The sequence below is a fragment of the Neopelma chrysocephalum genome, unplaced genomic scaffold (genome assembly GCF_003984885.1).
Source record: "Neopelma chrysocephalum unplaced genomic scaffold, ASM398488v2 Primary Assembly neopelma1_97034, whole genome shotgun sequence".
Classification (NCBI taxonomy): Eukaryota; Metazoa; Chordata; class Aves; order Passeriformes; family Pipridae; genus Neopelma; species Neopelma chrysocephalum.
In genome coordinates, this window is record NW_020925676.1 from 555656 (window position 1) to 578913 (window position 23258).

Consider the following 23258-nt stretch of genomic DNA (forward strand, 5'->3'; position numbering starts at 1 on the left):
AGTCAAATTTGCATTATACTGGTTTTGGATACTATACTGATGTTACCTGTCATTAATGATCCAGTTCAGACACAGATTGAGAGAATTAAGGTTTTTGCATCTTTTTACTATTTCCATCACCGTTTCATTGTCCAGTTCTGTGATATGACGCAGGTCCAAGCTTGACAGATTTCTCAGCTGTTGAGACAAATATGACAGAAAGAAATAATCTGAAATTCATTGACACAAATAACCATTGTAAAAAACTGTCAAACTTCTTGGAATCGAGCCCAATATGTGCAAGCTAGCCAAGAAAGATATAATTACTATATTTTTCACACAAAGCAAACATATCAGAGGTATTCACAGAATCAAACTTTAGCAACCTTGGAATTCAGGCAGTAAGTTACTAAATGAAATCCAGAAACTCTCTCTCATGGTCCAATACACCTACAATAAGGGCCTAGACTTTCCTCTTCTTACATATATGGAGTGTAAGATACCAAGGTAAAATATCAACCCATTTAACTGTAAGAAAAACAAGGCATGGAAGGAAGGGAACAGCACATTTGTGCTTAGGTTCACATGCATGATATGAATGACCCCAGAGTATAAGGCTTTCAAACTATATATAGTTATATAGTATAAGGCTTGGATATTCTGAACAACAAAAGTTGGGAGTGACAGCACAATGTGATTAAGATTTATGCACTGATTAATCTGATTTATTACTACAGTAAATCTTTCTAATGTCCTTCAAAATGAAACCCTCTTACTACTTTTATGAGCTACGGATGCAAAGAAGAAAATTTTTACAAATTTCTGCAGTATCAGTTTAGTCATAATAAATTCCAAGTGCTGTTTGCTTTTCAAGCTGTCTGAAATAATCTCTATTATACTCTGGAAAAATAATTGCATTAAGCAATATTGACAGCTTAATTAAATTCACCTTCCCTGTGAGAGAGAAAAAATAATCCTCATCAGTGATTTAAGTCACTGAGGATTTGATTAGATAAAGGCATACAACTGAGATCATATAATTTGTCCACTTCAGTAGCTAATTATTAAGTCAATGTATTTGGGGCAGGTGGAAGGTTGGGGGGGGAGAAAAGGAAAAAGAGAGGACTTTTAGGTAGCCTTCTATGGAAACTGATATCTTGGTATTTTTTTCCACAAGTTTTTAATATTCTCCAAACTAAAGCTGAAGATAAACTACATACCGTTTCCAAAAATTCTGCAGAACAAGCATAGAATTAAGGACTCTGACCTCTGAGTCTGCAGGGCATTTCTATAGAAAGTAGGGCAATAATATTTCTATCATTAGGATGCTACCACAGGTATACTGTGGAGGTTCTTGCTGTATTCCCATTGAAATTCTGAAAATCTTGTTTGCCTGTTAGGGAGCAGAGCACATAGTGTTTGATACTGTGTTTGTAAAATACACACCTATTACAAGCTATGCCTCCCTGCATTTTACATATGCTGCTCCAGCACAAACTTTAAAGGCCTAACCTTCTATATGCCCAACAAAAGCTCACAACCAATCTGTCCATTTTTCCTGCATAAATTACAAGAAGGTGAAGCTTACAGCAACTTTAGTTTTCCTCATGTTCTTACCACTATTCATATTACATATTTCAGCCTTTAGACCATGTTGGCAATAATGTGGCCTATGTCTATGACACAGAAAATATACCTGCTGGACAACTCAACAATGAACATGTTCTATGACAGTAAACACATATTTACCAGGAGACCTCAAAGACAAGTAAAAAATCTTCTCACTTATGCTTTTTTAACAAGACTATTCTTATGAGATGATAATACTGGTGATTCTCTTGTCATTATTATTACTTACAGAGTAAAAACCACAAATTTACATTAAAGAATCAATGCACGGAGAGAGGTCAGTGCTTCTTCAAAAAGTGCCTAAATAACACGGGTTCAAATTAGGTACCAGTGTATTATCTGCCTCAATGATTCAACGATGAATGCAGCACTTGTGATTTCCAGGGGAAAAAAAACTTTTGCACTGCATGGGTAGACTCAAAACTTAAACCGAATTCCTACTGACCAAAGTAACAGGGTTTTCAAGGTAGATTTTATCTTTTACCACCACAAGAGAATGATCATCCCCTCACGGCTTCTTTCCTTCATGCCAATAATAGTCTACCATTATATTCAATATACAGTAGCTCAACCATCACTTGTCTTTTTTACTGTCACACTCCTTCATTTTAAAACTTAAAACAGACCTACTTGGTAGGTTAATTTTTCTTTTCATCAGGCACAACATACTCAATCCAGAAAACCTTACTGTGTTTGAAGAGACTGCTTCAGATTGATACATACACAAGTATAATTTGGTCTATACAACCCCCTCTTGCCATTTCAGATGTGTGAATGACTTTCAAGACCTGGAAAACATTCCCTTCATCACATCAATTTGAATCAGTTGAATACGACAGGTGAAAAGAATACCTCTTGCCTACTTAAGTCAGAGGTATCTACATCATCTTACCAGTCAGAGAATAGTTATAAACGTGTATGTAACCATTCTTCATTTAAAATGAAAGACAGATACCTTAATGACAAATTTCCTATACTTTATCGAAAAAGTAACTTTAAGGGATTAATGCTACAATGCTGCAATCACTACTATTATTAAAATGTTACAAGAGAAAAATACATAAATTTTATATTCTACCTCTAACACAGCTAAAAGTAGTATGATATTGATATAGTTTGAAGCTGGCTCCCTGCCAAGTCTCCAAACCTTACCACCAGAAGTCCCCCCCCCAACAAAAAAAAAAAACCTCAGGGAGAAGAGGGAGAAAAAACTAAGAAAAACCCGAAAACGAGAGAGAAACAACCAAAGTGATATATATAAATATATTTACACTTATATACAATTTCACAAGGGAAAGGGAAAGGGGAAGGGGAAAAGGAACAAAACTAAAATAATATATATATATATATATCCCAATCAGTAGCCCGAGATCTAGTAACCAAAAAAAAAAGTTAGCAAAGAAGATATCTCACTACTCTCCTGGGACAACCGAGAGTCGCTCCGGAACGATCGCCGGCAACCTCTGTCTCCCAAGGTCAGCAAGGCCTAACCAGGCCTCGTTCCCCAACCTGGCAGACTCAACAGCAGGGAACCTGCACCTCCAAGCCGCCGGAAGGAAAAGAGAACGAAGGCCTCTCCTCCTCTCTTCTTATAGTCTGGCTTACGTAAAAATCGTAGGGAATACTGGGTAAATCTGGACCCTTCCTTGGTTACAAACTGGTCACCAAGGAAGGCCTAGCCCAAACCACCACAGATATTAAAAAGAAAAAATTAAAAATCAAACTTCTCTGAAGTAGACAATTGGACAGTTCAGATGTTTGAATCTTCAGTGCATTCTTGAGATTAAAATAGCATACCTTTACATAGAATTTTTTTCTACAGAAATAGGATACTCTGTGACTTAAATACTCAACCTTAGGCCACTAGGATGCATAAAGTTTCTCCCTTTTTTTTTTTTATCAAAACCAATTTTGGTCATGCAGCAATACCATTTTATTGAGTATTTTCAGGGCCACTCTTCTACAGGTATTCACACTTTTCTTCAACTCCTAATTTTATAGCTCTGCAAAGAATGTTCAGCACGAGCAGAATTTAAACTTTGAACTCAGCTCCATCAGGCAAAATGTCTTAACTGAACAAGCAATATTTAATGTGACAATAAAACACAGCATGCAAACAGTAGACAGAGGGCTTAAAATATGAAACAAAAAATAACAAAATAGAAAGCAAGAACATGTAAACTAATTTTGTGTGATGCATATAAACACATTCTTGCTGAAATTACTGATTATTGACTCAGTGTTAAAAATGTGTGAGTCTAAAACTGAAGGAGTCTAAGTACATGAATGACATAGGAAGGGAACACAAGTTGGTTCTTTCCTCTCAGTCCTACTGACACAAAATTAACAGAGCAGTAGGTAAAGTTTCTGTGAGGAGATTATCAGTTAAAATGTACTGAGAGTGAATTGCTCCACTGGAAATGACAGATGCAGAAGAACCACTTAAATCACCAAATGGTTTTAGACAAAGAAGTTTGAAAAACAGAGCTTTTTAATTTTAATATATTTTAAATACAAATGTAAAGTTAAATACTATTTTAAAGATATTACACTTTACTTTTGGATCTCAAATATTTTAAAATACAGTACAATCCTTTTCGTTCAATACTTTTGTTGGTTCGCTTAAGTTAAATTTTATGCCCATTAATACATTTAAAGATTCAGAGGCTATCATACTATTTGTGTGCTTGAATGTTACAGAACTCCTAAGATTTCTATCTTGACTACTGGAACTTATAATATTAAAATATGTGCCATGATTTAGAAAATTACTATTACTAAATTGGGATCACAGGTAATTTTTCAGTGTGGGTGTTATCAACTCCTGTGAATTTTTAGCTGTTACTGTTTAGGGGATTACTAATATAATGGGTATTCACTTTTTTCCCCCCTGCATGATTCCACAATTCCTGTAGAGATATGCTACCTTAAAAATCATAAAATAGGATGGAATCATGGAATCATTAGGTTGGAAAAGAACTTTAAACCCAACTCCAAATGAAACCTGAAACTGCCAAGGCCACCACTAAACAATTAATGGAATTTTAATGAAACTTAATTTTCTTGACACTTTCTGTGTCTACATGCCTTCAGGGAATAAACTGCTCTCTGACTTAAGCCCCCCAAAGTAAATGTATGATCAGAGAAAATTAAAAATAGCAATCTGAAAACAAACTGACTAAAAAAACTGTTTTCTTTTGACCCAGACAAAGAAGAGCAATCATGGCCCTAGATAAAAGCTTGATGATGTTAAGATCAGAGGGTATGCTGAAGTATTACCATAAAAGGAGCATAAAGCAGAACACTTTGTGTCAAAACAAATCAGTTCCTAGAAGGAGACCATACAGTACCCCAGTTTAGACAAGGCCATTGCAAAATCAGTCATGTCATGTGTAGATTATCATTATATATCTGTCAAACTGGTAATACGTGCACTGAATGAGCACTAAGTATTTCCTCCATAAATCTGAATTTTGATTGACTTCGTATTGGCCACCAGCTCAGAAACAAGTAACACTAAGTTGGATCAGACATAACTCTCGAGTAACAACTATGAGATGAAGAAAGATTAAAGATCACATTACTACAAAAATAGTTCTTAGATAAAGTGTCTTCATGCACTGGTGATTAGCAGAGTAAATTAGAAATTTTTTCTCTTGAAATTTTGTACAAGGATTCATACACACTTAGATGTTTGTAATAAACTTTACCAGACAGTCTGACAGAAGCACAAGGTGCAGAAGCACAGATAGAGTTATACTGCTACAAAGCAATTACTCTTGCATACATATCAGAAACCAAAGGAAGAAGCCAAGGAAGTGGCTTCGTAATAAAATTATATTTAGATGTCAAGGTTTGCTGATGCCAGCTGTTAAAATTCTATTACAAGTGCAACAACTAAAGTGCTGAGAGGCAATTACCACAACAGGGGAGGAAAATACCACCACATTCGAGGTCAGAGATATAAAATAAAAAATCACCATTTCTTTAGTTAGAATACAGATTTCTTATGCCCACTCAGTTTATGAATAAAAATTATCCATCTGGTTGTTCTGTTTTCAACACAATCACCTAACACGCAGAGGTACTTTTCACATTTGCGCAGTTCTTCACACTTAAAGGAGAAGTGAAGTAAAAATTAACCAGGAATATGCTCCTGAGAGACAAGGATGTGAGGAGGGGAGGAAGAGAGCAAACAAGAAAAAAAAAATCATACAGGGAAAGCTAAGCAAATAATAAAACAAGTGAGAAAAAAGATAAAACAAGAAAGCAGTGGGTAGGGATGTACTAAAAACAGAAGACAAACTACAACACTACATGCAGTACATGTTTTTCCCTCCTCCAGAGAAAAAAAGCTGACAAATGTTGGACTAGCTTTTCTGATGTCATAGTCCAAATCATTCAGATCTTCTGTGACAATGTTTCACACATTAGAGCTACAAAGCCCAATGAAACATTCAGGTCATCAGAACAAACCACTGGTTTCAACTGTGAGTCTAACTGTGAACTGCATATACACACACACACACTCCTCTTTCCCCTTTCTTCCAGTGTATGCACATGCAAGTGCCTCTCATCTTACCCAGTAATTATTACTTCTTTTGGGTGCATTTTTTTAATCTAATAACAACTTCAAGAAAAAAAGGCACCAATGTGGTGACATGGTCTTGCTCAAAAAGCAAATTTTTTTGATTGTCCTTGTGTTCAGTAGAAAAATAATGAAAATAAACCCTAAATGTTTCTTCTTTTTCTAAAATATACAACATTTTCACTACCATTCCCTACAATTAGCTATTAAAAAAGTTCTGCAATGCAGCAGCACTGTAATTTAGAATTTTCAAGTGCTAGTATTTTTAAAGACAGCTAACATTACTGGGGGGAAAATACAGTCATAATAAACCACTCCATTTTTATATATGCATCAGCCTTGAAGCAATTTCACAAGCGAGGCCATTGCTGTTATCTCCAGCTTGCACACAGGAAGCAGGACAGAAAGGAACTGGCTCTGCACAGCCTTACGGGACACACTTGCAGGCCACACAGAACAAAGAACAGATTCCACACTCTCTAGGAACATGGGACTGGAAGGACTCAACATAAAGCTAACCACATGAAATACGTGATGGTTAGAACAAAAAATGATGTTATCAACAGATAAATTCTGGAAAAGACAGATGCAGCAGTTAAAGATCATGTTACAGTTTCCTACAGGCCCTACTAAAAAGCCCGTCCCCATCTTTAAGTCCCTTTTAAGTGTAGAAAGGTTGCAAGAAGGTTCTCTTGAGCCTTTTCTTCTCCAGAATAAACAGTCTCTAACTTTCAGTGTTACCACATCACTGTCTTTGCAGTATTCATAGCCTACAGAAAGTTGTACAGATACAGCTTGAGGGAAGGAAACTGGAATCCCCAAATCTCAAGTCCCAACGTGCACCAATTACTTACAAAGTAATTACATTCTAAGAGTATAACTGGTCTCTTAAATATTGACTAAAGGACTACATTCAACAGTGTCACTCCCACATAAATCAGGATTTCTAATACTTTATTATTATTAAACCCAAGAAAAGGAAAAATATATTTTAATACAAAAAATAAAGATCTTTACTTTTATCTAATAAATGGGATTATAAAGTCACTTTGTTGAAGGATAAGACATCTATTAAATACTCAGTAAATCTAGGCCAGAATAATACAGTAACCAAAGCATGTAGCTGAAAAGTGATCTGTGTGGAAATTTCCAATAAAGCCTTGGACTACACACCCTGTCTTATGTTAAATTATATTTCTAAGAAATATAATATGGCATAAACTCTATATTTATGCTGTATATATAAATACAACCTATAGTTATACACAGATAGTTTTCATATGACATGAAAATAGCAGCATAATTTCTTTCTCCCACTAATATATACCCCTTTTACACATCACTTCAGTACACAGAGTCCTTTCCCAATGGCATCCTTTGAGGTCCTATAACTTTACCATGCAAATTAATTTCTCTGCTTTATTTCTTTTTGGATATGTTCCAAAATCTTTTCAATTCTTCTGTATATTCAGCTACTAAGCAGCCCTAAAATGACAAAAGTATTTTACAGACATCTTGAATGCTTCTGTATAACAACTGGACAGCTGCACAGCTGTATCAAAAAACCTTTATTTTCTTCAGGCATTTTCTGTTTTCCATTGAATATATTCTCTACTTGGCACCTCAAGATCTCCTTAACCATTTTTATGTTTGCATGATCCCTGAATTTACTTTCACTTATAAATTTTAATTACTATAGTGTTTGTCCACCTCATCCAAGGCATCCATTTTACTGAACAGTTCCATTATTTTCTGCAGATTCACTCATATTAGCTCTCCCAGACATGACTCCTCTTATGTGTATATGTCAAACTATCTATGTTAAAATATGAAGATGAATATACACATACGATGTTATGTACACTGTTGCAGTAAGGGGTCTGTCCAAATCTCTTGCAATTAGAATTTTGCACTTTGATCATGGAATTTTGTTTTGTTTGCAATGGAATCTGTTGTAATTAGGCATTTTAAAGATGTTTGACCTAAACAACATTGTTACTTCTGAGAAAATGTATAATACTTTGATTATATTTTTGATACAGTGTTTTTACACAGTGAAATCTGAATGTGATTGCTCAAATAATTCAAAGTTCATTTACTGTGTCATGTTTCTGTCCATGTCAATGTTATAAATCACACATATAAACTTATCCTGACTGATACCTGTGACTTGGCTACAATCAAACACACTAATGACTAGCTAAAAGTAGTTATGATACTCACATTGGTAAGGTGAATGACTCCTTTTGATGTAACAGAGCAACCCATGAAACCAACATACTGCAGCTCTGGACAATGTTCAGCAAAAGCTTTCACTGACTGATCTGTCACCTGCAGAAAAGATAAACAGGCAACAGTTAAACGGGTGATATAAGCACATACTTTACACAGTTTAAGCAACTAAGTGGCCCAACAAGCCACTTTATTGCATACTGGCAGCATCTGTTGACCTTGGTGAGGACTCTGGCAAAACAAATTTTGAAAAGGCAGCCTGGAGATACAGGTTTATAGATAAAACACCACATCAGAGCTGTATTGGTTTGGGGTTACTGAACATTGTTATAGACCTCGTGCAGTTTTCTCAGAGCAAAAACTTCTCACTGAGTGAAGATTCTCATTGTGGCACATCTGCCAAATAAAACACAAGCCTTCTAGGACTGTGTATTTAGAACCCAATTAAAATGAGAACAGGTCAAAATGAAGGGGTTAGGGGTCAGCTAAACAGATTCAATCACAAATTGGGTACTGATCATGTGGTATCTGCACAGCCCCATGTCCCAGGTCTGCCTACTTAAACAAAAACAAACCAGTGTATTTCAGAATTTCTTTGATTTTATCTAACACAATCATTCATTTTTGGGTTTGCACATTCCTCTTAACTGAGGACAGCCACACAAACTATTTAGGTTTTTTAAGATACTGATTGCCAAAAGCCTTTGACAAATACTATCACAAGTCGAAGACTTACAGATTTGCACTATTTAGCATGCTCTCAGAACCAAACCAGGTGGAAAAGAAAGTTTATCTCCTCTCTAGAAGATAAACTAAACTCTCTGATTCAGGTAATGATCTAAGAGAAGGACCCTGTTACAATCTTAACCTACTCTTTCTACAGAAGATTAAAGTGTGATTCTCTGTTGCAGACAGGTTTGCCCTAGCTAGCAAGAAAACATAGCAATGAAAAATCAATACCACAAATGTCTAATAGCACAAATTAATTAGAGAGCTTCCAACTTTTACATACAAACAATTTCTTACTTATAGCTAACATTCAGGTGCATGAAGACATTGAAAAAATAACATTTTGAATGCAAATAATAAAATTAGTATGTCTTAAAATATCTTCTTTTCATATTTTGGAATTTTCTGTATTCTAAACAAAATCTATGGAAAAATAATTTTTATAAAAATTAGTAACAGTAGATTATGATGATATATATTAAATAGTTTACAGATTAGCAGTGAACCTTTTCAGTGCTTGTTAGGCATGCACTATCTATTTAATCAGACAAAAGATCCTTCATTACCTCTGTATGCCACGCAAGCCTCATGATTTTCCAGGCAAAAGCGTGACACTACCTGAATATGCTTCAAAATTACTGTAGTAGAAATCACCACTTTAAACACTCATTTTGCTACTGAAAACAACAATTTGTTCTTAAATCTTGACTTATGAACAAAATAGCAGTGTTGTTGTCTTTAAGCCCAGTTCACTAACAGATCCTGTCCTTTGCCGTCAGACAACAAAACTTCACTACCTGCAGAAGCTGACTTCAACTTTTATTGGGAAACACTGTAGAAATTTTCTCAATCAACACTGTAACCTCCTGTCAGCATTCTTTACTACATCAGTATCTAGGAATACATCACTTCTTTTTGGAACCCTATATCATCTACAGCAATTGATTTTTTAATCACATGATTCCCAGCCAGACAGCCTGTAATGAAGGCCACTTGATATTCTGCTTGGTTAGGCACTTTTAACATGACTCCACTCTCCTATAATTGTAGTAGTTGGAAAGGAATATATGTATATATATTTCTATATATATACATACACACATACACTTGCTATTTCACTACAATGGCTTCTCATAAGACAAATATGAGACACTATGCACAGAAATATCAGATCAAAATACTTGTAATCTAAATGAAGGTTAAAAACTAAAATTTATATTAGGTCTTTCTGTTCTTTTTGCAGAGGTTGGGGAAAGTAAGAACATGCAGTCATTTGGAATTTATTTATAAATGTAAGTGCAGCATTATAGTCTAGTAAAATTGTCTAGTCTTCAGTTAGAATAACTGAATATGGATAACTGAATCCTACCTGTCCTTATTTACGTAAGGCTCAAAAACATAACTATACAAAGTTTGCATGTAGAAGCATATCTTTTTTTTTCCCCACATGACCTATTTGTATCAAGGAGAAAAAAAATTAGGAAAGCTTCTGCCAGACCTGAAAGGGTGATTAGATATTGGAATGGGCTGCCCAGGGGAGTGGTGGAGTCACCAACCCTGGAGTGGTGGAGTCACTGTCCCTGGAGGTATTTAAGGGAAGACAGGTATGGGAGTTGGTGCCATGGTCTAGTCGACAGCATGGTGATGTTTGGTCAAAGATTGGACTCCATGATTTCACAGGTCTTTCCCAACCTAACTGATTCTGTGATTTGGTGAAACAGAAGCAACAAAGTTTAACTTCAAACTCAAGAAAGTTTCTAAGACTGAAAACAACTATTTTTCTGCTTAACTAGACTGTTTCCTATTTCATCATCTGCATTGTCTAGCATAGATGGTTTACACACAGACTTGAACTTTCATATTTAAACTCAAATATGCAAGCCAGGTCACTATTTCTACCATCAGCAGGAGCCAGAAACGGTATCCTCTTATTGTATGAATGTGTTTGACACGCCCAAGAGATGGTCTATTCTGCAGAATTAAAGAAAAATAAGTGACTGATGAAAAAAATGCATGGAAAATTAGCAGTGATGTGTGTGCAATGATTATGCATCTTAACACTTCCTCGTATAATGCAGTATGTAACTGTATGTTACATTTTTGTCTTCACCACTCAGAAGATAGAACAGGTGCATTAAACATGTATTATAAATATGGCTTCTGTAAACTAACAAATTTTTAAACAACTGCATCCTGATGTACTGTACAAGCAAATTAGACTAGCACAATCTAAAACCAGATTACCACAGAAAATATACTGCAGTTCTACAGAAATGACCCTCGGTCAACAAAGACACAGAAATTCACACACAATTCTTTTATAGATCCCAGTACTGTTCTTCCAAGAATCTTTAGTAATTGGATTGTCTAGTTGACCTTCATTGACTTTCATTCATCCTGTCTTGCTTCATGTTAGTCTTGCTTTGAAAAAGTAATGTAGGATGATGAGGACAGATTTGTATGTTATGCACTAGAGCATTGTGAATGGGAAATACACTGGTCTGGAACTAATGGCACAGATTTTGCTCCTATCAAAAAGATCTATGATAAGTGAGATATGGTTTAATAATTTTCATCTATTGCAGCCTATTATATATGAATTCCAATTCTGCATTGTTTTACAGAAATTCAATATTTTGTCTCCTCTGAATTAGATTGTTTAAGTATTAGTTTATTTTACATTCTATTCAATAAATGAAAGTGCAAAAAAAGGAAAAAGCAGAGATGATAATTCAAGAAGAAAGTCTGAGGTACAACAATACAAGCACAACAATAAAAAATTCCAATTAAAAAGCCTCACGATTAATAAAAACTCACAGAAGCTCAAACAGAAATAGCTGAAAAAGAGATAGGAATACAAATAGCAACTGGCACAGAATGAATACCATGTTCTCTAATTTGAACAGGTGCACTGCACTCTAAGTAGATCTTAATATGCAATTTTTTCCATGCAATATACATAAATAAAAGTTTGAAAAAAAAAGTAAAATATTCCTCAGAACAATACATTCTGCTAGAACAAAGTATGTTCTCATGTAAGTAGAGAGTCAGTCTGCCATGAATGCAACATGCAATTATTCACTGCAGAAGTCAACACTAAGGGTAGAAGAAACCCCTTTTCTCCCAACTACTTACTCCATAAATCTTTATCTGTCTTGGTCAGACACCAGTTTAAGCAAACCTTTTTTTGGGCAGCACAGGAAGAAGGGAAGAGCTGGGGAGGGCTTACTAAAATTCAGTTTTATGTTTGAAAAGAGGTATATTTACAAAAAGGTCATCTGCTAATTCAGTCCTAGAATTTCTTGCCCCACCTGTGCTTTATTATCTACCCCAGATTAAGGCCCACTCAGAAATCTGTCCTTGCATGAAGCACATGGCTACACTCTCCAACATGCGTCTAATGTATCACATACTCAATGTGCATTTTCCCTCACCTGTGTTCCCCGGAATCCTTGCATGCCATAGCCTCCCATAAAGTGCAGTTAGGCTAAATTCAGGCATAGTTTTCATTTAACTGCTTTTCAGAAAGACTTCTGAAACTAAATTCACAAGGATTTAATACATACAAAAAACGAAACATGGAGTCAAGATTGCTCATACACAGAAATATCTATCTACTGTAAAACAACCCACTCAGGCTACCACTGTTCTATCAGCAGCAAAAACATTAAATATCATTGAATAAATAATTATTAATGAAAATGCTTGACTACAGGTGTGTGCTTACATCGGTTTTCCCTGCTTAGCTTAAAATTTGCCTTGCTACCCCTGTAATAAAATGATCAGACGATCCCTCTGCCACACAGGGAAAAATGACATTGTCTCTCTTTTGACTAACACTTTTAAAATTACTTCTTAACAGAGGGTCAAAAAAAGATCACAATATTAGATTAGAATACTATTAAATTTTACACTATTAAACTAGAATATATACTTAAAAACATACCTTCCTAATCCAATGAGTAAGAAATTGTGAGCAAATTGTGCTACAATTTAACCATATTTAGATTCAAACACAAATTCAAATTCATTTTTAAATTAATTTCCAAAAAAGTCTGCAATACTCAAAATATTTACTTACAGATTTAAACCTAAGGTTCCATCAAAGACACTAGGGCCACTCATTAGCATCTGTTCCTAACCTTATTTTAATAATATAATTTATTAGGAATATATTGTATTATTAGATTGACCAGGAATGCAAAACCAACTAATTTTAAATTACTTGGGAATTCAGCCCAAACATATCTTACAAACACACTCAAATAAATACAGGACTCTTTTGCTCTACCTCCCCCAGAAAACAAAAGGTAGGAAAGGTGAAAAATGAAATTTATGTTTAAAAGATTAATTTCAAACTTTAACTGGAACAAACTTTTCCTATTCAATAGGAGTGATACATTGCTTGCTTTCCACAAGCATCAACTTAAATTATATTTGTCATAAAGCTGTGACAAAGTAATTATTATTGGCAAAGATGCATTTAATTCATGACCCCATATTGCAATTACAGAACACTGACAAAAATAAGGCACAGATAATCTGCCATCACACTCAAGTTCTAAGGACACCCAAATTTCATTAGTGAACAGTGCAAGGCAAAGCTCATCTCAACCAACTGCCACTGGACAAACAATATATTTCTTCACATTCAGTTAGTGTAACCATTTGATTAATCAAAACAGAAATTCAACAACTGCCAGCTTTAATGTGCAGTACTACTACTGATTTCTATGAGCACCTAAAAGAAAAATATAAATATTTCTATTCCTTCATCTTTGAAGGAAACAATCTAACTGAAAAGGAAATTATCTCCCCACTTTTTAATATACAGTTTTAAAGTTTTGGTTAGATCTTTTTCACAATCTTGGTTTAAATGCTTCGAATGGTTTCTTTTCATTATAAAAAAAAAATCCTTATCCAAAACAAATGTGCAGTCTTTCATACAACAAAACACTGCTGCTTACCAATGACTGTAAAATGTGTCTCATTATTAACTGAAAGGGATGAATTAATCAACCAACATAAGTTACTTTTTACAAACAAAGAAAATGAAAACTCTACAGTATTTTAAGATCAACTTAATTTCAGAAACCTGTTTCTTGAAATGTATCTTACCATTTAAGCTGAAATGTAAATGTGAAATACTGAAGCAAAGCCTGTATTATATAGGTGAACCTTTCAATAAGAGCCATTTCATCAGAATCAACAATTCACAACACAAAAAAACCAAAACAACAATTAAAGCATGGACTCAGAAGAGGCTCTTCACAACACTGTGCTACCCCAGCCTCACATCCAAGAGGAAGAAAAGAGGGAAGAAGATTGAATTGATATCCTTTCCTTCACCCTTATGCATCAGTTCAGGAGTTATAACCACCATCTGTCCATGATACAAGAGGGAAAGACAAACAAGAGTGTATCCACATTATCATAACATTGACTACTTTAAAATACCATAAGTATGAAAACAACCATAACAATTTTGCAGTATGCTCAGTTCAGTACCCAAGGGAATAATAATTTGATCGGGTACCCTCTTAGAATGCACGTGAATTTACACAGTTTCTCCCTCATCTTTAAGAGGACTGAACAACTGGCTATAAAGAACGGTGTTCCTGTTTTACCTTGATAGTACTGAAATCCTATGCAAAGTCTTCCTAATTACTCAAACATAACTGTTAGATACAGAACTCTAAATACCTCAGTTAAAGGCAGTACAAACTATTCCTTCCATTTCGTGTCACTGAGTATCAGTGCTTTATCTTATTCTCTTTTTGTTAATGATGACAGAGTCCTCAAAAGATGAGTTGTTCTTCCTATTTTGATCTATTTTACCTTCCAAATTAATTAATGCTAAACAAAACAACACACTTGGAACATATTTAGTTTGGAATAATAAATGTCTATAGACATCCATGATCTTTGAACTGGTTTAAATATTTGGGTTAGAAAACAAATCTCAGTTCTCAATATAAATTATCTGATTCCCAATATCTTACAATTTTATAAAGTACAGTTTACATGCACTTATAACTATCAGCTCACCCCAATTTATTTTTTGCAAAATTCAAATAAAATTGTAAAAACAATTCTTCAGCTTATAAAATACTGGCCTCCCACCAAAAGTCAAAATTTATTATTAAAATGCATTTACTCTGGACTGGCAAAATACTGCTTTTGAAAGAAAACATCTTTCACCAAACAGCATGTATACATAACCTGATAGTCATCAAAATGTCAGGAAAATTAAAAGAAAAAATTAAAATAAAAAAGAGAGTGCCACTGTATTATAAATTTTGTAATGAGAGCCACACATCAGGAATACTGTATATCCTCTAAAGGCTATAAGAAAAGTAAGTGTTTCTCAGTATAATTTTTTAAGCAGAAGAATGCATAATAATTTCTAAAAATTAAAAATATTATCCTGACCCTCTTTCGTTATTTGTAATACTGAATCAAAAAGACTAATGTGTCCACATGCTAAGTATACATATCAAGTATTTTCATTTTGTATCATTCTGAATACAAAGGAAGAAAAAAAATTCTATGTGACCGCAAAACAGGTCCATAGTTTAGTGGTCTAGACACTTAATATTTGCTCCTCATGTAAGAAGTGTATGAATCAAATATTCACCCTCTTTGGGACAGAAGATGACTTTGTATTATTTTCACTTTTAATGCCCCCAGAGCTATATATTTCCTATTCTGTATTGTGAGTAGACACACAAACTATTAAACACTGTTAAGTCTACTTTCTTTTGCTTTATCCCAAGAATATTGTCATTTTCACACAGAAAAGCATTGTTTCATTTTCTCATTAATCTGATTACCTTGTGAAGGCCTCCTAGATACTCAAATAAACTCTTTAATTTCTTTGGTCAAGGATCTGACAAATCCATGTTCCTTTCATTAAAAACACCACCACAACCAAAAAAGACCTTGTTCTGTTGTCACATCCCTCTCATGGGCAAAACTAATCTATCATTGTCTTAATGTTTTTATTTCAGGTAAACAATTTAAACACCAACTTAGACAACACTCTTACTGCTATCATACAATACCAGCTCAGAACCAATTTTTTTCTAAGATTTTCACACATTAAAGCTTTTGTACATTAACAAAAATGTAGTCACTCCATCACAGAAGGCCACTTGGTTGGTTATTTTAAAATAATGTGAGCATTTTCTCCTATAAAATTATGACACTTCGAACATTCAGTAGAACTAGAAAATTACACAATTCCTGTTCAAGTCTCATGGATACCACATAATTTTAATGAGTGGTGAAACTCTTGTAGCAGTTGAAAATGTAATGTAATATATACACATAGTAAATGTATGGTGACATAGACACAACACATTCTATACCATAAACCCCAGTGAAGGTATCTTAGCAATAGCATCTGTTCTTCAAGCAACTACACTTTCTTCAGGTTTCATACTGGCAATACATAAATCTACACAATGGAAATACAGTATGACATCATGAAGCTGATACCATCAGCTGTTGTATTTACCTAAGGCTGACACCAGCAAACATCTTAAGATTGCTACTGCAGACACTGAAAGTAGGCACAAATACTAAAAACCTTTCTTGCAACCCAGTTTCTAGATACTTCCATCCTATGGCATTTCATACACAGAATTTACAGATTCATCTCGCCCTTCTCTGTCACAAGCATAGAAAACCAAAAATTTCCTCCAGTATCTTCCAGTATAGGTCACAGGTGCAAAATTTTGTCTGTCCATCAATACAAATATCATACAGGGAACTGCTTGGTTCTGATTATGGGGACTCTAGTTGAAGTCATGTTACAAAGGATGGGATACACAACTTAAGGTGGAGGAAAAAGTCTGAAGTCTTAAGCAAATTACACTCTTCAACATGAAGCACAGGCTTCTTTAATTGGTAACAAGTCTCCCATACAAGTCTCTCCATACAGGAGATCGAAGAAGAACTAACATGAGATGATTTCATACATATTGTAGTAAATACAAGTTAACATGAAGACAGAACAACTATGACTACAACTGCATAGGTAAAACAAAGTAATTTCATAATTAAAGTGTTTTTTCTATACTTCAATGACTTTACTACACAAGGAGAAAATGGAGAAGGTGTTTTAGGGAAAAATACTAAGTTATTCTAAAAAACAACATTCTACAGCTAAGCTCACAAAACAAAAATACCAGTCATTTAATGGACATTACCATTCACTAGGATACCACAAGAGCTTCTTAAAATAGTTATACCTTGCTCTAAAAACTTTACATATTAGCCTTTCTGGGTAACACACTTACTATGCAATATAAGCCATTATTTTTAAAACAAATAAGACAATAAAACATAGAATGTCACTCAAATTTCAGATACAAATGACGTCACTGGTTGAAGTTATTTCAATGCATCTCAAGGGAGGATAGAGAATTTAGAAAATGTAACCAGCCTTGTAGATTTCCTTTTTGTAAGGTGTTAAAACAAAATCACATTCTGCCTATGAGAAGTCCTAAAAAGAAAAAAAAATTAATTATATGTGCAGGAAAATAACGTTTCTTGTAATGCAGGTTAATGGACATGGTATTCTATCTATCTTTATTACTGGCTAACAGACAAGTTATTAGGTATTCAGTAGTCATGTTTATTCATCCTGCTTTGAGTACTAGAAGTCTTCAAATTTCATTAATGGAAAATCGATAATATTCCATTCTATTCTAGCCTACAAAAAACAGGTAAAGCCAGAATCCAAATCCTAACTGGAGGAGACATTTTTTCAAGGCACCTGTAACAAGAATTACAAGTTTAGGTGCACTTGGGAAATGTAGCATGAGCTCACAATCAGTGACACCAAGACACATTGCACAGAAGTCGAAATGGTTTCATTTTGATTTATAAATGATCTTCACACAACAGAACTCCCACTATGAGGAAATACTTGACAATAAGAAGCAATATGGAGGGATTTTTTCTTCACAATTTTTTCCCTAGTGAACTGCTTTCAATACTACTAATTTAATTTAAAATAAACCACGATTACATTAGATTGATCAAGGAGTACAGCAACTGACATATTCTATCAACCTGATGCAGAACGAGTTTTAAAGCATGAATTAGTTAAAAACTTGAAATGCATCAGACATGATGAAGAGACTAATAGGAAGAGGACCTCATTTAATATAGTTCTTTCTGTTTTGCACCTGTGTAAAATATATCAGCTTACATACTTTCTGATCCACTCAGCACTGCAGTCAGTGGACGTATGAGTTACTCAGCACAGACACTGGTGTGACAGCCTGGACATCATGATTCTCTTCATAGCAGCTACATTCACAAATTGGTACAGAGTTCTCCATGAAATTTTATAGTAAGAAGTAAACATGCTACACCCTGTGAGAGTTATTACATGAACGGTACTGGCCTACAATGAAAAGTTGCAGGAAAATAAGTCATTAAAATGGTAATCTTCAGCATTCACTACTGTGATTGACTACTTCATTACAATCACAGTTTGATATCAGCAGTAACTGGTAGGAGCAACCTCCAAACGCACCAACAACAATAAAAAAATTAATAATGCTGAGAAACAGAGCTTTAATATGCATGTACACAAGGACTCCGATCCAAATAACACCCTTTGGTTCAAAAAAAGAAAATTGATGTTGCATAGGATACATATACACATTCTTGCATATACTTCAGTGGAAATCCAATTTATAGATTTTAGCAAACAATCATCTCTAGGCAAGGGAGAAAAAACAACTCTTAAGTGGAGGTTCTGCAGAGTCTATGCTTCATTCCTTATACATCTTTCTTTGTTCAGCTGCAAATGGTGCACTATTATATCTTGTGACAAAACATTGAAAATGTTAAAGTAGAAACTGAGCTGTAATTTTTTTAACACTTCCACAAAAACACATAAAAAAACCCCAACCAACTTTTGTTTTGTCCTAATCACAATAGCAAGGAAAATCAATTACCTCCAAAAAGCACTACAGAAAAGCATTTATAGCTTGTAGCAAGACAATCTACCCAAACTCCTCATAACAAACATTTCTATGAGTTGTTTGGGTTTTATTTAAACAGACCTTTGCAACAAGTACTCTGTCAGAACAAAAACATGGGGTTTTTTTTTGGTGCTTTATTTGTTCTCATAATATTTAAAGCAGTCTTCATTTTTTCTTTTCTGAAACCCGGGTGAACAAGGAATTTATTGGTGTTATTTGTTAAGATTATTATGCTTACAGTAACCTACCTGGTCAGTAATCACTAATTTTGATCTATTAGAGTTAAGTCTGAAGATTCTGACTGGATGCAGATGGCAAAAAATCCCTGAGAACATGCAGCAATAAGCACAAATAAAATATAGTCAGGGAGGACTTAAACACATTAACAATAGCCATTTGTCATCTAGCTTTTTGTCATCTAGATTAAACAATTTTAAAATTCCAAGGCCAAATACTAAAATAGGAAGACATACCATCTCATAAGGGTCCTCACTAACATAGAAGAAAGCAAAGGAGTGGGAATCTACAGCACCAAGAGATGCCCATGGGTACAGAAACTAGAAATTCATGTTTCTCTCTGTCATCATATCAAGGCAGAACTTGAAACTGGCCTAGAAAATTATGGCTGACACATTACCAAGGGTATTAGAAGCAATGATTATGTAAATGGCAACATGAGTTAGATTTTATTTTTAATTCTTGCACATTGTCTAAAGGCACACCTGCTCAGACTATGTCAGTCTATCACTGCATACATGTACTTAAGAAAAGTACCTTGCTGACGAGAAATCCAAGTGGGACTGCTGTATTAGTTATGATTAGCAGGCTACAATCCTATTAATCTCAGTGCAGAATGAGACCTCCATGCAGACAAGCTGAAACAGGAAAACCTGTCATCTACCTCACAGATCCACAAACAACCCAATAGCTGACAGGAGCATGAAACCCTGCAGGCTGCATGATAATGGCAGGACCAGCACAAGAGGGTGCTGAAGTTCAGCAATTCAGTTTCAAGAAAAGAAAAATAAACACCTGATTGCTCTTCCTAGAACTCAGGACATTCAGAAAATAAAAAGATAAAAACTGCTGCTAGTATCTAGGTCATCACGGAAAAGGAAAGGAGGAAAAAAACCCCAAAACCAAAAAGTAAGGAACAAGCCATCAGGTTAAAGAAAGTAAATTTTAAAGGTCTTCAACTTTGCTTAAATTAGTAAATCAGTATGTTGTATTGGTTTAAAACCCCACTAGGCAGCTAAACAGTACACAGACACTCGCAGCAGAAGTGTCTTACCCAGCAGGATGGGGGAGAGAGTCAGAATGGTAAAAGTGAGAAAACATGTGAGCTAAGTAAAGGAAGTTTAATAGTTAAAAAAAAAAAATTAAAAAGGGGGAAAAAATCGAAACAAAAAACCCAAATGATGCAAAGGTGACCAAAACAAAAGACACTTAAACAAATAAACCCAATTATCAATAGACACGTGAAAAACCCTGACATATCAAGTAGTTTTCTCTAGTCAGGCTGGTTAACAAGACTTTAAAAAAGAAATAATTCTTTTTCCCCTGATCTTTCTAATCTTTCTCAATGTAATACCCTTAACCTTCACACCATCCCTCCCAATTGGTAAAATATGACAATTACAAGCAGGAAAGTAATTTCTTTATGCCAGAGTTGTAAAACAAGCTATATCAATCAATAAGGGAAGATGAGTCATTACCTTACTGAAAAACACACAAACTATTGCCTGCCTCCTAAATCTTTTGATGAATGCCTTCACAAATCAGCTGCAATTTTGTGAAAACAGCAAACTACACAATATCCGATGCTCTGCATAATCAATGCATCTTCAACATCTCCAGCTTCTGGCAAAGCAATCAATTAGGTCAGCTCTCAAATAATTGTCAGTAGTGCGCAAGTACACTGTTCAATGAATTTCAGTTGTACTGCATCAGCAATTTTTATTTTCTTTTTGTTGGGGGACAGGGGAGAACAAGAGAGACAGAGACTGCAAGAATGAAGTTCTCCCTACTCCTAAGTATAAACAGAAGAAAAGTTATGTTATTTCTATTCCTAATGTAATATCTGGAGAAATTTATTTTTGTTTCTTGTCTTTATCCATCTCCAACTCATTCTCCCATCCTCTAACATATGCAGAATCAGCAAAATATAAATAAGAGCTCAGGCTTATTTGGGCTCTCCTTGGCAACCCCTTTCTTCAAAAAACTAGAATGATGAGATGGACAATTATAAAAGTCATCTCCTACCTTGTTCCTTGATCCTTGGATAGTCAGACCCTTAGCTATCTTTGTCTCGTTACCTCGAAGAGCCAGTGTTTGGCTCTGCAAATTCATTAACTTAATTCCTCTTCTTCTGACCTCCTTAGTATAAATTATTCAAACAATTACCAGAATAAATTTTAAGGAGAAAAAAAACAAGAATGAAGAAGTAAATGAAAAATCTGAACCACAATTTACCTAACATAGACCATGGCCAAGTTAGCATCTTGATTTTTTTACAACTTTTTGGAGAGGTTTTCTTGGATGAAGAAGATACAGCAACAACAACTTATATCAGTAATGCCCTTCACAGAATATCACAAAAAAGTTATAAAACTGAGGAAGGTGAGAATTAATATAGTAATTTCAAGATAGAAAAGGAACAAACTATGATGGCGATACCAAAGACCTACTCTCCCAAAGAGAGGAAAATAATTCAGCTGGGTGAACAATTCCAAGCAAGTATAATAACAGGCTTGAAATAGGTAGTACATAGTTTTATTAAGAAGGACATCCACTCTGCAAAAACCAGAATACAATGAACTTCACTGCTGAGGTTGGGAGTATAATCAACACAGATGAGAATAACACATCTGTTCATGAAGAACTGGATGGTTCTGAATAGATAAGCAGAAGTAAAAAACCATAACAAACAAACCCAAACAAAACTAAATTATAAAGAATCCCTATAAAACCAACCACACCCACCAGCTGGGACTCTTATCCACCAGTCAAAGTGACTACAGACATATGTGCTAGTAACTGATTCAAAACCAAAAATGTACAGTTGAGGAAGTACCAAATTTGGTATCTCCCCAAAATGAGTATGTGACAACATCAAAAGCTTATTGGGTAATTGTTTTCAAGGGAGTGCAATAAGAAAAGACTGCTTTTTGAAGGAAAAGGATAATATCCTTGCTATATATTGAAAAATTTACATTATGAAAATCAGAATTACAACTATGTTAATAAACTTTTCTGTTTTCAATTAGAGGTTTTGATTTAATGAGATCTTATCTAAGTGATGCATTTTTGTTTTCAACTGTTGCAAAGTATGGTGGTAATTTTTCTGTGAGAAATAGATCAAGTAAGTGCCCTGTGCAAATATAGTCAACCCAAGGCCCATGGAATGCGCTTTAGTGAAGTAAAGTCATTTAACAGTGACTGGAAGGACAGGAAGACTTAACACTTGACACTGACTGCCACTAAAGGGGCTATTTTCCCACAAAGTTAGAACTGTTAGCCTGAAAATGTACCCTACACAAACAGGTGAAAGCAGCTGCCTCATTTTGCACCTGTTTTTATTTCCTGTCTCACTGTACCACTTCACAGCACAAACCTCAGGGAACTGGACATGCAGTTTACTCAAACCTCTCTTGTTGCTGTAAGAATATGAAAACAATATCCCAACTTCACTAGGAAATGACCTTGATGATCTGCGTAACATTTGTCAGACTAATAAAATTTGTAAAGATACTTGCTGATATGATGAATTGCATTCTTCACTGCTCCAGTTACCTCAAACTAAATTACCTGTATTTAAAATGATGACTTCTGTAAGTCAGTTTCTTAATTTGTTCCTCAGTCTTTCAACAGCACTCTCACAATAGATTTTAAGTGTTTATGGATCAATAATGTGCAAGAATAAAATGTTGCATTCCAACAACAAGTATTTTTTATCTTTCTGCTTATAGTGTGCCACAATAGAGCATTAGCAGAGAACATAATTTCTAAGTAACAGGAAAATAACATCAAACCTGGTTTACGTGCATCCAGCACCATGAACAGATAGAAAACCCTACAGATTCTGAATAGTACTCAGT

At 34.7% G+C, this 23258-nt stretch overlaps 1 protein-coding gene across 3 annotated transcripts in view; it reads right to left on the minus strand.

Moving 5' to 3' along the window:
* Positions 1-23258, minus strand: part of FBXL17 (F-box and leucine rich repeat protein 17) — a 288616-nt gene that overhangs the window by 190502 nt on the left and 74856 nt on the right. For all 3 annotated transcript variants that reach the window (XM_027671152.1, XM_027671154.1, XM_027671153.1), the window contains exons 5-6: positions 8420-8527; positions 47-177 (exon numbers count right to left, since the gene is read on the minus strand). In XM_027671152.1, coding sequence (XP_027526953.1) covers positions 47-177; positions 8420-8527 — 239 coding nt within the window. The remainder of the gene's footprint in view (positions 1-46; positions 178-8419; positions 8528-23258) is intronic.